Raw genomic sequence first — 18,288 nt, forward strand, 5'->3', positions numbered from 1 at the left:
TCATATTTATGGTTAATAATTTAAACATCTAAGTTTTAAATTTATATTTGAAACTCAAACTTCAGGATTTGGAGGAAAGTCCATAGTAAGTAATTATCTTTAAGAAACTAAAATGTAGCATATTTCATTTTATCTACATTATTCTTACATACAAAAATATGTATCGTTAGAATCAATTGCCATATGAGAGAAGATGCATTTTTTAATTGAAAAAAAAAGACAGATTAAAAAGTGTCTGCGGATTCTTGCAACAGTACAAGAATACACGATGTTTTAATTTATTAAAAATGTAAAGCAAATTGTGAAAAGCAAAAGCAGGCTAAAAAACAGGAAGGTGCTCTATTGCCTTTCCCTTACTTAGTCATGTTACAAGATGATGTGACACAGTAGATAAATGCTATTATTTGAGAATATAGATTTTAAACATCCCATCCCAAGCACTAGGCAAAAAAAAATGTATGTACACATATATTTGTATACTTTTTCTCCATCAAGTATCACAATCTTGTTGTTACATAGTCTTCATGTATCACTGTCTCTGTGATTTTTAACTCATAGTCTTTAGCACTGGCCTCTTCCTTGGCATGCATGTCCTTTGGTATTATGGGCACAGTGTCCTCTACCACCAACTTCTCTGATTCCAAGGTGCAAAGGCTCTCGCTGAAGTGTAAATTCAAAGTCTCTCTGCTCCTTCTTTTCATGTCTGCTAATACACAGTGTTCACTGAGGCCTGGGATGCTCCGTTCACCTTTGCTGGGTAGTCCTCTTGCTTCCAGGTGAAAATGTTTCCCAAGTTCTTCATCTGCCTGTTGACGTGAAACTTCCTCCGAAACCGAGAAGATCTGGTCGGTGTTTGCTTCAGCAGAGTGTGGTTTCGAGCGCTTATGAAACAGCCCAAAGTGTTTGACATCGGTCACGAAGTTCACTTTCTTCTGCTTCTCTCTGGGGGTTTCATGAACCATCAGGGCAGCACCATTGCTCACGTTATGTCTTTCTGAAGCTATGGCTGCTGACCTTGGATGAATCATGCTGGTTATGTCAAAGAGGCTGAAATTCTTTTTCTTTGTCTTGTCACTCCCTTCACTCTCACTCTTCTCTTCAGTCTCCAGTGGAGGTTCCTTTACAATTTTTGAAGATCGTAAAGAAGCAAGCTTACTTCCTTTTAGCAATCCTAGCACTTCAAAACGGAAGCTGGAAATGTCTTGTTTTAGCTCCTAAAATCATTAGAAGAAAAAAAAAAAAGAGGGAGGGAGTAGAATCAGTTTAGGATTTTCATGAAGAAATGTGAGAAATAATTTGGGTTCATTTCACAATTATGATGGACAGGTTTATATCCATTGTCAGGAAGTTATTTGCTATTTTTGCTGAAATCAGATATCCCAGCTATCGTCATCATCACCATTGCTGACATTTATATGACTAAATATCACTAAAACGACATTTCTAGAACACCTGAGTTTGAGGTATCCACATGAAAGATGCCAGGGACTTGCTTTTGGGAGAAAGCATCTTAGATAGGCCTACCATGTGGATAGGAATATTCTTCTTCCATTGCCTACATAACTGGGACTGCCTACATCCTTAACACTACCTAACTGGGACAGTCTCACTTTATTTATAGTGGTATCTCATTCACCCACGGTAGGGGCACCATACAATAATCTGGGAAAGGAAGAATCATTTTCCTCTTAGGCCCTGCAGTCCCTGGAAAGGTGGTATTGAGGTTTTTGGTCTGTTTTTTTTTTTTTTTTGTCCTTTTAGGTTCTAAGTATAAGAGATGGAGTCACTGGACTTGGAAGCTCAGGCCATCTGGGCTTTGGAGCCCAGGATTCTAGCCTAGAAGGGAAGCCCAGAGAGGCCAGGGTCCCTATGTACATGATTAGCAGGGCGTTTTGGACTTGGAACTTAGTGGGTCTGATGCAACTTAAAAGCTGAACTAAGTTGTAAACCTAATCCTCACATCCTCCCCAGACACTGAGGTGATGGGGGAAGGAGAACTATGATCTGGAAGTGTTAGGAGGGATGTTTATATGTTTATTCTTGTTATATTTTTTTATATTCCTTTGTTAAAGAGAATATAATTGTTAAATGATTAAATTGAACCAGAATGCGGGGAACCTCTAAAATTGAGGGTAGAATCATTGAGGACTTGGGCCAGTGGCAGAGACTAAAAACCTTCTTAAAGGTATTGAAGAACCCTGGGGGAAGGAGTGAAATACCTGGTCTTCAGGGAGTGTTGGGGGAGCAGGTTGGGAATACAGAGAGTCACCGTCAACAACAAATTTTTTTCGACTTGCAAAGCCTTTAAGATTTTATGTACATTTTCCCATTTGATCATCACAACAATATTGTAGGTACTATTGCCATCTGAATTTTACAGATGAGAAAACTGAGGCTTAAAGGCCATGACTTGCCAGGGTTACACAGCGAGTAAGTATCCAAGGCAGAATTCAAGTTTAGGGCTTCCTAACTCCCAGCTCTATTCACTAAGGCACCATGCAATTTTGTAATGTTTAGAAATGCCTTGAATTCTCAATTCTGTTGTGTTGCTTCGTAGTAACTTTGTGATCTGACAACTGTTTGACAATTGGCAAGTCATTTTATCTCTTGGTGTCTTAGTTTGCTCAACTGTAAAATGAAGACGTTAGATCGTTTAACCTACAAGATCCCTTTCCACTCCCAAAATTTGTGGGCTTGTATTGCTAAGATTAATGAGACATATGATCATTGCTCTACTTTAGGGGGAAAAATAAAAAGACCTATCAGGTACTTGGGACAAAGGCTTATCTTGGGATTTTGTTGCCTTTCCTTTTTTTCCCTTTCCTTCCCTTCTCTCCAGAAAGTTCTTTGTACATATTACCCTCATGTGTAGGAGATTCCAAAATCTTTATCTCCAGGGTTAGTTTCTTATTCACTCACAGGTCCATAATTTCTCAAAATATTTTCAAACGTTGTATAGGGGATCACATTTATTTATCTAAATTAAATAATATCTAAAATAGAGTTTTAGCTCCCATCCTTGCTAGTTTGCCATCAATGTTAATTTTTAATCTTCTGGTCCCCAGGTTTATTACCTTGAAACAGACATTAATTTCTAACTTTAATTTGCCTCTTATGTTCTATTATGTTCTATTACTAAATTCTGCTTATGCTTTAGGGTCTTCTTGACCATCTACCTACTGAATGTGTTCCACATCCCAGGACATCCCCTGTCAGGTTCTCGGTTCCACTTAAGCAAACTTTACTCATGACTCATAGGTTTTCTCTTCTAATTTTTCCCATGCGTTATTTTCCCATGTTAGGATGAGACTCTGATTCTTTTTATCAGTAGGTCTTTAATAAATGTTTTGTTGATTATACCGATGTTCTATCTGTCTTTGTTAATTTCCTTCAATATATTATAAAACTTTTTTTTGTTTTGTTTTACCGAGAGTACTTTATTTGCTGGTATAAGTATTATAAAACTTCTTAAAGGCACCCTCCTTACTCTTCTTCAATACAACCTACTATAGTGCTTTACAGTAAGTCAACCCACAAACAGTACTTAGTATGTGTATAACAAAAAGGACTCAGTTGTGTACTGAATAACAACATTTCATGTCTGAAAAATATAAAGTCAAGATTTTGGGGAAAATAAAAATCTTGATGTTTTACCTGGAGTAAAACAGACCAAAACCCTATGAGGTCCTCTGTATTGTGACTATTCTAAGTATTCTGAGAAGTGGCAGTAAATTAAAGTTGTAGTAAATGGGATCCAGTATGTAACTTAGTCTTTATTATTATTTTGGCAGTCTTCCATTGGAAACTACGAAGACATTCAAGGCTGCTGGGACACAAGTGATTTAGTCGTGTTTTAGGGTCTTATTATATGAAAATTAGGACATGCTGTGTTTTGTCCAGTTATTAAAAGAATTCAGTTTCTCTTGTAATGGTGAACATAGAAATGGTTACCTTAAAGTTTTCCTCGGTAAGGCCTTCTTCGGTTTTAGCATCTCTAATCATTGCTGCAACATATCTCTTCACCAAGTTCCTCATAACTTCCTAAGACATTTAATAACAATAGCACTGATATTAAATTGCCAGTTATGGTTTCTGTTTTAAGCCCCCATTGAAAATAATATATCGCAAACCCTTAAATTAACATACAATTATAATAGGTGACTTACCTGGTACTGATGATGTCTTCTTAAATTATCAGCTGTTCGCCTCTGAAAAGGAAAGAGATATTTGCTTACACGTCAAGTAGCTTTTTTTTTTAGCAAGAATTATAAGAGGACACAGAAATAATAAATAGTAAAGGAACATAAGCATCAATATGGGAAATAAGACATAAACTGAAAGAACAGAGGCTGATTTTTTAAATATGCTAGAATTACAGGAAAACAAAAGAAGCATTATTTGTCTAACAGATGATAATGGATAAATAATCATAGATGACAGAAAGCAGGAAACATTTATTACTATGTTCACAAAAAACATAAAAGGGAGGCAGAAACTAGAAAAAAGTCCAAGTGTTCGGTAGGAAACCAAGCCAGATAGGGAAGCCCTAATGATAGACCTTTTGGGGCGAAAAAAAAGAGTTAACTCTGTAAAAACATGATGACACTGGTAACATCCTCTTAAGACACTGAAGGAATTGGGCAATACCTATAATAATATAGGAGGGAGATTATACCTAAAGACTGAGATAAGCCTATTACCATTGCTATACTTAGAAAAAAATTGAAAAGAAGTGACACAGGTTATACAATATTAAAAAAAAACCCAATTCACAATACTAATTTCAAACATTCTGAATATACCTTTATAACTGAGTAATAACTATCTACTTTACTAATAAAATAAAGGATCTTGATTTTAGCAAGGTTGGTTTTTTTTTTAATTCTTCCTCATGATAGGCCGTGAAAGCAGGCAAAATAGAATTCTAATAAGAGACAAGTCCACGAATAATCAGATTCATACTTCAACAAAGTATTCACAAGATACACATTTTATTTCCTTGAGTGGAAAGACTGGATGTGATTCTCCACTGGCCATGAAAAATGCATTTGTGATTCAGGATGATTAGTATAATTCTAAGGAACAGATGGGCCAGAATCTGGCTTGCTAAACGCATATGAGTGAAAGCCATTAATTATTTTGAACACCATTCAATTTCTCATGTAATTTATGGATTTTTAAATGTGATAAGAGTACTTAGAACCCAAAGGAATCTTAAACTGGAGTTTTAAAGGTGATAACTTCTATAAGATCTATATAAAATCAGAACAAATTTGAACAAATTGAGTATGCAATGTTTAAAAATCAACCACCAGATGGAGTTATTGGATTCTTAATGAGACGGTCCAAAAACAATTCAAGAGCATTAGTAATGCCATGAGCAATAGTACTTGGCGTAAATAGGCAAAGGACTTGATCCTTCCAGATTTACTTAAATTAACTTAAATTTGAAGAACTAAAATAACTCTAATTTTATACCGAGTTCTTTAACAATATTCTTGCAAATAAGTTTTACTTAATTAACAAGTGTTCATACTATGCTAAGTGCTGTGGATACAAAGAAAAACAAAACAGAACAAAAAAACAATCTCTGGCTTCAAGGAGTTTACATGGCAATGAAGAAAAATAATATGTATGTATGCATCTATGCACGTACATAGGTATGTATATGTACATACACACATATGCATACCCAAATGTTGATGCACATATATGTATCTTCAATACATGTATGTACACACATACATGCACATATATACTTATGTGTACCTGGATATGGATACACATGTGCATGCATACACATATAAACATATGAATGTATATCTATATAAAGCATATATTATGTACATTATAACATAAAATACATTGAAGACAATAAGATATATGATGTATATGCATGTATATATACATGTACATACATACATACACACACACTTTTCCATAGGGAAGGTAAATTTAATGTAGAAAGATGTTTTATTCTTCATCACACACGATAGGGGATCCAGATTGAGAACTGGATGGGACCTTAAAAGTCATCTAGTCCAAACAGCTCATTTTACAAATGAAAAAACTAAGAGTGAGAGAGGTTAAGTTATTCATTCAAGGTCACCTATGTAGTAAAATAGAAGAGTCAGGAATTGAATCCAGTTCCTTTGACTCTAATTTCATCACTTTCTATTGCAACACATGTTTCAGCTCTGGATTTATGATATTACTCTGGATTTCTGACTATTGTAATTTTGGATTTTCTCATACTATTAGTCGTTTTGTTCATTTATACACAGATACTAATTAAGTATCTTCAGGAATGCAGGTTCATTGTGGTATGAATAATAACAAATAATTTTATTTGTATTTGACTTTGGAATAAGTGTTACGTTATTTTGGAGATCCCATAATTCAATCTCTTTTGTTTTGTAGATGAGGAAATTGGAGTCCTACATAACTGAAATAATGTACTCGAGGTCACAAAGCATGTTAATGACAAAGGCAGAACAAAAACCTATATGTCCTAATTCCTAATCCAGTATTACTCAATTATGCAATACACAGAGAAAAATGAGTATAGTTGGTACCTACAGTCCATCTCCTTGACTTTCCAATCCTGATTCATCTTTATTCAAGACTCAACTGCCTGGTTACATTCAGTGAGCATTCCTCTCAGTTGGATTAGAATAGGTAGGCATACTCCATGGTGGTTCTTATAGACCCCAACCTTTTTATTATTTTTTTAAATTCTTTTTTATCTTTTTAGGCAATTGGGGTTAAGTGACTTGCCCAGGGTCACACAGCTAGTAAATGTCACTATCCTGAGTCTGAGGCAGGGTGTGAACTAAGGTTTCCTGATTCCAAGTCCAACATTCAATCCATTGCCCCATCTCACTGCCTCCTAAATAACTTTCTAAAAATACAGAGGAAATGGGATATCCTAAAGAAAAAGATAGAATAAGTCAGACTTAAGAAAACTTCTGAAAAGTAGAGGATTTATAAAAATCTCTAATATACACTGGAGGCAGAGCACAAGACCACCAAAGGTGTGGCCTAGAGTGCCAACTATTAGGGGTCTGGGATCCTTCTCATTCCTACCTCTTATCTTAGGCAACTTTTTGAGAATCTTTTGGTTCTCTGTCATCTCTCATTTTTTTGGCCCCTCATCACAGTCAAGCATGTCACCTTCATCCCCAATCTGAACAGCAGAGATTGGGAAAAGGCTAGATTCTCTAGCAACATGCCACTCCTCTCTGTAAGTAACAACCCTTGTCAGACTATCCTTGTGTTGCCAATGCCCCTTCGTTTCAACTATTTTGACCCATATGAAAAAAAAATTCCTAAAGATTTATTGTTACATAATGAAATGGGGGATTTACTGCCATCCATGAGTAATGTAAATGAGGGAGGGACCATAAGAATGGCTGAATTCTCAGACACGTATTTGAAAAGCATTTTATTAACACTTCAAAATAGCCTCTTAAATATTAAAGCATATTTTATTCATTTCTTATGAAAAGCCATATTTATAATAGCATTTTAAAATGATTTCTATCCTAGCCTGATAACTATTTGCATTGGTTGTTGAAGCAATTTTCTTCACTTTTATGACAGAAGGGCCTAGTCAAGGCCACTTCTATAGGGAGATGCTGATGGTCAGTCTAGATCAAAACTTCATAATCTGGAATCCACAGACTGACATCGGCCATGCACTGTGAACGTGCATGGAAAGAAAAAAAAGTTACGTTCTTATTTTCACTAAGCTTTCATGAAAAACTAGCATTTTCTTCAATTATGAATGTAGGTAACAAACATTATTATGAGAAGAGGTCTGTAGGCTTCACCAGATGGCCAAAGGGGCCCATGACACACAAAAAGATTAAAAACACCTGTTAAGAACATTAAGCGGAGGTGACGAACTAGTAAAATGGAGTGAAAAGAGGTCCTTGAGCTATTGCTATTAGGCACTTCAGAGTGTTCATATGATGTTTACGAAGGCTGAAGACATTGAAAGCGAAGTAAAACATGTTTTAAAGCATTTTGTAGGGACAAATGACATGGTCTAGCCAATGGCCTTTTCTCAGTCTTGACTTCTCTGTAGCCTCTGATGCTCTTGGTGATCCTTTTCTAGTGGATACTCTTCTTTCTAGGTTGTCATGACACCTGGTTCTCCTCCTACCTGTCTGGCTGCTCCTTCTCAGTTTTGCCCGGATCTTCATGAAGGTCATTCACACTCACCATAAATATTTCCCATGACTTGGTCCTTGTCTCTCTTCTCTTCTTTCCTCTATATTCTTTTTTTGTTTTTTTTTGTTTTGTTTTTACTTTTTGCTGGGGCAATTGGAGTTTTTGCCAAGCTCAATACTTTATCTCTTACCTCTGGATTCTTGCTCCCAGAATGAGTACCTTTTTCATCTTTGATTTTCAGAATCCTTGTCCTCCTTCGAGGCTGAACTCAACTGTCACCTCCTATGTGAAATCTTCCTTGATCCCCTCTAATTGTCAAAGCTCACTCACTCCCTGCTTTTTTCTCTTGATTTTAGTTATTTTTGTGATGTCTGTCCCACAGAGTCAAGTGTAAGTTCTTTGAGGACAGGGATGGTCTTGTTTTTAATCTTTGTGTACTCATCACCTAGCATAATGCTTTATATGTAATAATAATCCTAATCATAATAACTTACTTATGGATAGCTTACTACATGCCAGGCACTATGCTAAGTGCTTTACAAATATTATCTCATTTGTCCTCAAAACAACTCTGGGAGGTAGGTGCTATTATTGTCCTCATTTTACAGATGAGGAAATCGAGGCAAACAGAGGTTAAGTGATTTGCTCAGGGTCACATAGCTAGCAAGTGTCTGGGGCTGAATTTAAACTCAGCTCTTCTTGATTACAGGCCCTACACTCTATTCACTGTGCCACCTAGTAGTATACACTTAATAAATGCTTGTTGAATGGCTGCCCGGATGGCATGCTAATTAAAGCCTTATGTACAAAATGCTCCTGGCAGTCTTATTTTTTAAAGGCAAGGGGCACCCACTTTGGTCAGGACTTATATTCTACGAACGTAAGCAACTAATTGTAGCTTCATCCTGATTATCTGGGAGCAGAGAACAGAGAAACCTAAATTTTAGCACTAATGCCAAAGGGAACCTCTCAGTGGAGAGAAGACTGCCCAGAAATATGTGATGCTGTGGTATAACTTAGGGCTTTTGATAAAAGTGTCAAGTTGCTTCAGAAAACATACGGCTTGATAGCTATGGCACGGAGGGCTCCAGGGAATAGTTTGTGACATTTTCTCTTTTTCCATATCGCTAGTTATCTCCAGGTCCACTATACAGAATGTCAGTCTCACTTCATGCAGCTGGTACCCTGCAGTCAATTTCTAGGGTAGTTCTCTCTCATTTCCTTTCTAGTTTTGGTCTGCTGCTGTTCTTAGGACTGGTGTAGGCCTTGGGCTTTTTCATTCTTTTCTGCATTCCTCAAGGGAGGCAGCCTGCAGTGTTCTGCTTTTTAAATGAAGCAATGAAAAAAAAAAAGAAAAGAAAAGAAAAGAAAATACAATGGGAAAAGGACCAGGGCTGTAGACATGCTATAAAAATTCTCCAGCTTGATTCTTTTGCATATTATTTGGTAAAAATCTACATATTGCCACTGACTGGACTGCGTTCCAACTTAGTGAAATGACACTAAATGAAATGACCAGACTTAGCATTATCAAGCTGAGTATTTAAGACACTTTGCATATGAAAATACAGAATCTTTTCTCCAACCAAATAATCTATAAACTGTGGAAGTAGAACAGGAAATCTCTTAGGTCCCTTCTAACCCTACTAGTCTTTGATTTCATCTCTTGAAGCCAGGGCCCTTCGGGATGGGGATGGTAATGGGGTGTACCCTGCGTAAAGACTATGTGAACCAGGGAGTGAAGAGGTTTAAATGGGAAGGCAATTGCCCTGAACTCTTCCTCCTCTTCCTGATCTTGCAACTGTAATTAGTAAAGGTCATGAACTAGAAGGGGCAATGAATCTGAATAAATCCTTATTGTAATATCAAAATTTGAGAACTGAGATTCTTTATCCATCCATCCATTCATCCATCTATCTCTCTGTCTATCCATCCATCCACTCATTTATTTATTTGTTTATTTAATGACTTTGCATCTCCATCCAACACTTATGATAAAACAGTGGGCAAAGTAGGCTCTTAATAAGAAAGGGAGACAGGTTCTATGATGTCATTGGCATAGACAAATCTCAGATGAGGAGAACCCCTTCCCGCATAAAGCAGATCTGCACTTTCTCTGACACTTACGATTAATTTTTCAGAGCTGCCTAAAACTTTGAGAAATTAAGTGACTGCTCAGTGTCACACAGCCACTGGTTGTCAGAGTGGGGCATGAACCCATATCTTTCTGGTTAAGAGGTCAGCTCTCTGTTCACTATATTATACTGCCTCTTTGTTAATTACATGTCTTAATAAATTTTCCTTAAATTGAATTGATTTGAAATCTAATGGCAATGTTCTGCATTCCCAAGTGTCCCACCCCCAGCTATAATGAATGAACTAGGCATTTCCATCCACCACCTCCAGTCCCCTAGTAACAAAACAATGCACATCTGTCTGTGAGGTGACGAGACAGATGTAGATGTGCAACCTGGGGTCAAACAGCAAAGTGAACTCATTGGTTCCATTTGAAGATCAAACTCATACTCCTGGCTCTCTGTTGTCAAAGCTGTATGAGAGATAGGACTGTTGTAAAACTAAAGAAATTCAAATATTATCTTGTGTCTTAATTTAAAAACTAGACAGGCTGTGTTTTATGGTTGTGACCTTTGGCCAAAAGCATTAATGTTCTGATGTGGCATATTCTAATTAAAGATTCTGTCCCACAAGTAAAGCCTGCCATTTAGGTTAATTACAGTGACTACCTTATTACTTTAAACAAATAGATATAGGATTTCTCTAGGTTCTATAAGGAAAGAAAAATCTTACCTAAGGTTGATGAGCACTAACAAAGCTTTATTTTTTTTTCTCACAGCAAGATAAAATACTCTATTCAGTTCACTGAGGTGATTACTTTTTCAAAAAAAAGAGTTGACTAAACAGAAGCAGAGGATAAAGAGAGTTATCATTTGCCACACATTATAATGTGTTTATTGCCCCTATTTCCTTACAACAGGTCCTAACAGCAATCTCCTTCAGTGGGGAGTTCATGACTGCTGAGTGGGAAACCATTCTGGATAATGGGCTTGTACCCTCTGATAACAAGGTCATTCAATAAAGGGTTTGAGGTTTAGTGATTCTTTCCCCTTTAAAACATGACAAGTTTCTCTGATTCTAAAAGGACAGTCAATTTCAAACTGCAAATGGGTAGGTACAATTTCGACAGTATCAGCTGTGACCCATAAATGGACAGATAAGCTTGCCAATAATCACATTCTGGAGAATAGCCAAATTGCCAATATTGAATTGAGGCCCATTATAGCTTAAACCCTTTGCCAGGCATGTAAAATGAATGAACAGAATGGGAGGCAGAGGAATGGCCGCTGGAAGTCAGGTCACTGCAAATAGAGAAGGTAGAAGAAATGACTTCAAGGTTACCCTCAAGTCCTGTCCTTGTCAAGTCAGGATGAATATTGATCAACGGGGCCACCCTAGTAGGCTGTATGCTGACTAGGTAGTAGTTCAGAAATCAGGAACAAGGCAATTCTTGGAACCAAGACTTTGGGCCAGCAAATATCTTAGAAGAAATCCAAGAATTAGAAACAGGGCAGGTATGTTGGCAGGAACTTCAGACGCTATATCCCACCCATACTTGAACAAGAAGACATTCAACAGCATGCCTGACAAATGGACGTCTAGCCTTTGCTTGAAGACTGCCAGTAAAGACACTTTCTGAGGCAGTCCATTTCGCTCTGATTGTTAGGGAGGGGTTTACACCATCACTAGCCTATAGAAATCACTATCTTCCCACTTACCTCTACAAGAATAGAATGAGACATAAAAGTACATTGCTAAAACTTAAAGCACTCCCTTTGAACAGCATTCCCCTCTTCTACTGAAATGGTAAACCTGTCCAAAAAGAAAATGCATTTAGCCTGGTAGGAGCTGGCATAGTGGAATAAAGCACTAGTTTCAGAGTCAAAAAGTCAAGTTCAAATCCTGCATATTTTTTTTAACATCAGGTTGGAGAGCATGAGTGAGACAACAGAAAAATTAAATGGATTAAACTAATTTAAGTCAGGTAGCCTCTCTTTGCCTCATTTTGTGCATCTGTAAAATAAAAGGGCTGCCAAAAAGATCAAAGAAAGAGGAAAATGGACTTATCTACATAAAGACATTTTAAGGGTTTTTGTTTGTTTGTTTTTGTAACAGCAAAGACCTGCCAACTAAAGGTGGTGCCCACAAACTGGGGCCTAGCTGAACAAAGCATGATATAAGAATGCAACACAAATTACAGTATATGAATATTAAATGATGAAAGGGATCGTTTTAGTGAAATTTGGGAAGACTCGTATGAACTGATACAGGATGAAGTAAGCAGAAGTGGCAGAAAAATTTTTACAATAACAACACTGCCAAAGCAATTCTATTTGAAAGCCTTCGTAGCTTTAATCAATCCAATGACCAGCCATAATTCCAGAGGACTGATGATGAAGCATGCTGCATATCTCTCAGCAGAAAGGCAGAGCAGGTAATCCAAGTGCAGAATGAGACATATCATTTGGATATGAACATTGCAGGAATTAATTTTCCTTGACTATACATATTAGTGGGAAGGGTTGCTTTTCTTTCTTTCTTTTTTCAGTGGTAAGGGTGGGAGTTTAAGGGAGAGGAAATTGATTTTTGTTCTTTAAAAAATTAATAAAAAATAAATATGATAAAAAGTGTGGCTTTGATGACCAGTCAGTCCTAAATCAATGACACTATGAACCTGGAGAAGAAAAGAGGGGACTAAACAGCTGCATGTAGATATCTGAAAGTCTATATTATAAACCAGAAATTTTAGAGAAGAACAACTCTGCTTATGGTGATTCTTTTATGTGGGCCTGGGGAGGACTTCTTGGGGAGAGTCAAAAATAAATTTGATTAGTATTTGATGAGGATTAGGCAGGCATTGAGGGTTGAGGGAGGATGAGGAACATGAATTTGTTAGTTGACCTGAAGTGGTTTTATTTAGTTTCAAGTGAATTTGTAAGATACCAGAAACACCCATACTTACTTTCCAAATAAAATGTAAATAATTTTGGATTATGGTAAAATCTTGAGGACCTACACTGTATGTAGCCAGTAGCAAAGCTTTGTTTCAAGTGCGTATTGACACAACCCACCAGCTCTGCTTAATGTGCTAACAGAAGCAAAGACTTTATTTACATATCTCTCTTCTGCCCAAGAAAATTCAGTGACTCCCTCATCTTTCACTGGAGTTATTGAATTTTTTTGAACCCAAGCAAAATTTGCTTTTACTAGATCCAGTCTAGCATTCTAGGCTGTTCAATATTTTTTTGGATCTCAATCATATCCTTACAGTACTTACATAGCCTATTATCCTTAAAGCATAATAGGCAGTCCTGAGAGTCTAATTTTAAATTACAAAGACACCTGTGAAAAGTAATATATTTTAAAATTATCAGTCATTAACATTTTATCAAAATTATCATATTAGCTTTCTTTTCAGAATTTGGTCAAACAGACCACAAGAGAGCCCCACAAAGTGCCAGGCTAGGTGGGGGAATCAAATTTTAGAATGCTAAGAAGTAAGGGGTAGCACTAGATATGAAAAAAATGAGGATGGGACATCTAGATGTAGGAGAAAGGAATAAGAAGGGAAGGTAGGAGGGCATGTTAGTGCCTCATTCAATATTATTCTTTAGAGTTTTGGCCAGGGCTGACCTCACATTCATAAAGTTCTATATTCAATTGTAAGGTTTTTTTTTTAAATTACCTTTAAGAAACAAATAAAATGTTGATTATGTTATCTATAATTCTAGATGCACCATTCCTTGCCTTCACTACTATGTATAATTTAGAGTTGATTATATTTCCTTTGGTGCTTTCAGATTGCCTTCCTTTCCTTATCCTTGTTTTCCTCCTCCAACTTTTCTTATTCAACAACATGTTTTCTGTTCAACTGGCTTCCCTCTCCTTTTCAACCTGTACTTTTTTTTTTAAATCTTTTAATAGTTAAGAAATGATAAAGTAACCATCTGACTCTGAAGTTACTTTTCTTCCAGACAGTGATAGAATTTACTGAGGAGAAGAATTATAAAGTCGAGATGCATTGAAATCTGACCTTAGGAGATAACATAGAATAAATTCATGTTTATTTAGCAGCCTCCACCCTTACAATGCAATCCATGATTGAGGGAAATGAAAATTGGCCAGAGGTCCTCTAGCTACCTCTCTGCCCATTCAAACTCTCCCATCAAATTAATATTATCAACTAAGTAGTTAAAAATTAATGAAACCTTATTTAGAAAAAAAGTCAGGTATTGATAATATTTATTGATGTATAGAGGCATAGATTGAAAATGATAACTTGCTATGTCACAAGAAAGTCTAAACAGGAGTATTAAACAGCTTAAGACAAAAAATATTAAAAATCTAAAGCTATTTCCCAACACTAAGCTATATTAATCTTGCTTGTCTGAAAAACTTTTATATTGTGGTCAAAGTGTTGTATGGATATTGTTAGCTTAGTGATACTCAGAAAACTTGGTATAGGGGAGATTAGTAGGTAGATGGGATTGTGCCTTTTTCATAAAAGAGAGACACGAGACACAAGAAAAGAAGGTGACCTGCCCAAAGCAGTTGAGGCCATTAGTGTATAGACCTAGGTCCCTGGATTCCCTGTGGGAATTCCCAGGATCTTTGTTTTTCAGTATGGAAGAATCTTCTGAAGATGCTAGGGTCTACTGCCAGGGAGCTTATTGTGAGGAAGGAGGAGATGAAAAGAGGGAAAATGAGAGAGGGGGGAGGAAACAGAAGAAGAAATGGATAAAGGGAGAAGGAACAGAGGAAGAAAGAGAACTAATAGGGGAGTATAGGAAGAATAGGAAGTATGGGGAGAAAAAAGTAGGGGAGGATAACGACAGGAGTATTATAGGAAGGATAGGAGGAGAAAGGGGAAGAGGATGATTTGAGGAGATGGAATAATAAAAAAATGAGAAAGCCTTGAGAAGAAAGAAAAGAGAAGAACCCAAACTTAAATCAGAAACAATAAAGGGGAACAGAAGTTATCAAAATGAAAGAAAGAGAGTTTGGTGTGACAGCGAGATGCTGGTGAAGTGAGAAGAGATCCATTGGTGAGTTGCCTCAACAGCTACTAGCAACATCCTCAGAGAAGGAATGTTGCAATGTGATTGCTGAGCCAGTCACTGATCTTTGAAAGGTCAAGGAGAAGAGCAAATGTCTGAATTTTCATATATGGCAAGATAGTGTAATCCATTGACTGTAACAAGATCAGCTTGATTTCAGTTATGGACCCATTTCTAGAGCACATTATTAAAATTAGTCAGTACAGCTTCATCAGAACAGATGAATCTCATTCCCCTTTGGCTTCCTTCCCCTTCTTCTTGACAAAGTTATGATATATGTTGATCAGGGAAATATTATAGAAATAGTTTTGCCTAAATCCTAGCAAATCCTTTAACCAAATAACGCTATTAAAAAAAAACAGAATGAAGACACACGTGCTAGATAACAGGGCAATTAAGAGAATTAAGAAATTATTTAAAAGCCCGACTCAAAAGTAGACATTGATACTTTGACATCAATAAGATGTCAAAGAAGGCTCATAAGAAAATGTGTAGTAGTGTTCCAAAGTTGTGCCTTCTGCTTTGTGTTGGTAAATATTATGTTTTTAGTGACTTTGAAAAAGGAATAGTTGATATGCTTATCAAATTTGAAGAAGAAAAAAAAGAATGGAATGGAAAGCTAAAATATTTGATATTGGGCCAGATCTAATGAAACATAATTTAATTGGAATAAATATAAAATCCAATGCTTGCGTTACAGAAAAACAAACAAATAAACAAACGAACTACTTTATAAGTACAAGGGTGGCTGGTAATCAGTTTATTTGAAAAATATCTAAAGAATTTAGTGGATTATTGCTGCTGTTTGTCCTTCATTCTTAAAGAAGACCATGATATCAGGGAGGTGATGCCATCACATGCAAGTGAATTGGATTTAAATGAGGGAGAGCTGTGCAGCCACCAGCTTCACTTTCTTCTCTGGAGCCATCTGGGTCCAGTGGCCAGCTATGGATCAGGACAACTGATATGACCCAGGATGCAGTGGGGCACCTTGGCCTTTTCAAGTTAAGGTCTTTTTGACATGAGAGCCAAAAAAAGCTAATGTGAGTAGAAAAACGATAGTCCCTATGTACTCAGCCCTGGTCAGATTTCATCTAGGCCATCGTATTCAGCTCAATGCACCAAATTTTAGGAATTCAAATCAATTCGACAAGCATTAAGCACCTACTATATGTAAAGGCAGCTGGGTGGCATAGTAGAGTGCCAGGCCTGGAGTCAGGAAGACTCATCTTCCTAAGTTCAAATCTGACCTCAGATATTTACTAGCTGTGTAACCCTGAGCAAGTCACTTAACCCTATTTGCCTCAGTTCCCTCATCTGTAAAATGAGTTGGAAAAGGAAATGGCAACCACTGTAGTATCTTTGACAAGAAAACCCCAAATGGGGTCATAAAGAGTCAGACACAACTGAAAAAGAATGAATATATATATATATATATATATGTATGTGTGTGTATGTATGTATGTATGTAGATAGATAGATAATACTATGATCAATGTTGTAGAATATTTAAAACCAGAACAGTTCCTGCCCTCAAGGAGCTTACATCTATCTGTGTTATACAACATGGACAGAATTAAATTCAAAGTATAAGCAAAGCACTTACAGACTATTTTTGGAGAGGAACATTAACAACTGCGGGATATCGAGGAAGGCTTTATAAAGGAAGTGCCACTTGAGCAAAGGAAGCTGGGCATTCTAAGAGGTGGAGGTGAGAAGGTCGTTGGGGTCTACCTGTGCAGAGGGATTGGGCAGGGAGTGGTAAGCTGGAGGAACAGAAGTTGGCCGCTTTGCCTGTGATTTAGAGTGAGTGAAGGAGAGTAAAGTGTAATAACCTTGGATAGAGAGGCTGCAGCCAGACTGTGAAGGATTCCAAGTGCCAAATAGAGGCTGGATATTTTTTTTAATAATGTATTTAGTATTTTATTTTTCCCCAGTTACATGCTTATTTTGATTTTTGATTTTGATTTATTTATTTTTCTTTTTGGTGAGGCGATTGGGGTTGAATGACTTGGCCAGGGTCATACAGCTAGTAAGTGTCAAGTGTATGAGGCCAGATTTGAACCCAGGTCCTCTTGACTCCAAGGCTAGAGCTCTATCCCCTGTACCACCTAGCTGTCCCCAAGTTACATGTAAAAACAATTTTAATATTCATTTTTAAAACTTTGAGTTCCAAATTATCTCCTTTCTTTCCTCCTTATACCCCACGCCTTATTGAGATAGTGAGCAATTCGATATAGGTTATACATGTGTATTCATTCAAAACATTTCCATAACAGCTATGTTGTGAAAGAAAATATAGACCCAAGGCAGGGGGGAACCTCAAGAAAAAAAAAGAAAGTAAAAAAGTATTCTTCAATCTGTATTTCGACACCATCAATTCTTTCTCTGGAGATGGATAAAATTTTTTCTTCAAAAGTCCATCAGGAAAAAAGAAAAGGTCCTTCAGGGTTTTCTTGGATCATTGTATTGCTAAGAATAGCTAAGTCATTCACTGCTGATCATATAATATTGCTGTAACTTTGTACACAGTACATTTCACTTTGCATCAGCTCATTTAAGTTTTTCCAGGTTTTTCTGAGAGCATCCTGCTCATTGTTTCTTAGAGTAAAGTAGTATTCCATCATAATCACATAACAATTTGTTCAGTCATTCTCCAATTGATGGGCATCCACTCAATTTCTAATTCTTTGCACCCAGAAAACGCTGCTGTAAATATTGTTGTACATATAGGTCCTTTTCTTCTTGTTTTTTATGTCTTTTTGGATAGAGACCTAGTAGTGGTATTGCTAGGTCAAAGGGTACGTATGCATGGTTTTATAGCCCTTCAGGCATAGTTCCAAATTGCTCTCCAGAATGATTGAATCAGTTCACAACTCCACGAATACTGCATTAGTGTCTCATTTTTCCTACATCCCATCCTACATTTGTCATTTACCTTTTCTGTCCTATTAGCCAATCTACTAAATATGAGGTAGTA

The 18,288-nt window shown here is 36.8% G+C and overlaps 1 protein-coding gene across 1 annotated transcript in view; it reads right to left on the bottom strand.

The window, feature by feature from the left end:
• Nucleotides 1–495: 495 nt before the first annotated feature.
• Nucleotides 496–18,288, bottom strand: part of TRPC4 (transient receptor potential cation channel subfamily C member 4) — a 225,919-nt gene continuing 208,126 nt past the window's right edge. The window contains 4 exon segments of the mRNA XM_027856922.1: nucleotides 496–601; nucleotides 603–1,214; nucleotides 3,952–4,041; nucleotides 4,167–4,208. Coding sequence (XP_027712723.1) covers nucleotides 548–601; nucleotides 603–1,214; nucleotides 3,952–4,041; nucleotides 4,167–4,208 — 798 coding nt within the window. The 3' untranslated portion in view covers nucleotides 496–547.

This window comes from Vombatus ursinus, unplaced genomic scaffold (genome assembly GCF_900497805.2).
Source record: "Vombatus ursinus unplaced genomic scaffold, bare-nosed wombat genome assembly UNPS02011700.1, whole genome shotgun sequence".
Lineage (NCBI taxonomy): Eukaryota > Metazoa > Chordata > Mammalia > Diprotodontia > Vombatidae > Vombatus > Vombatus ursinus.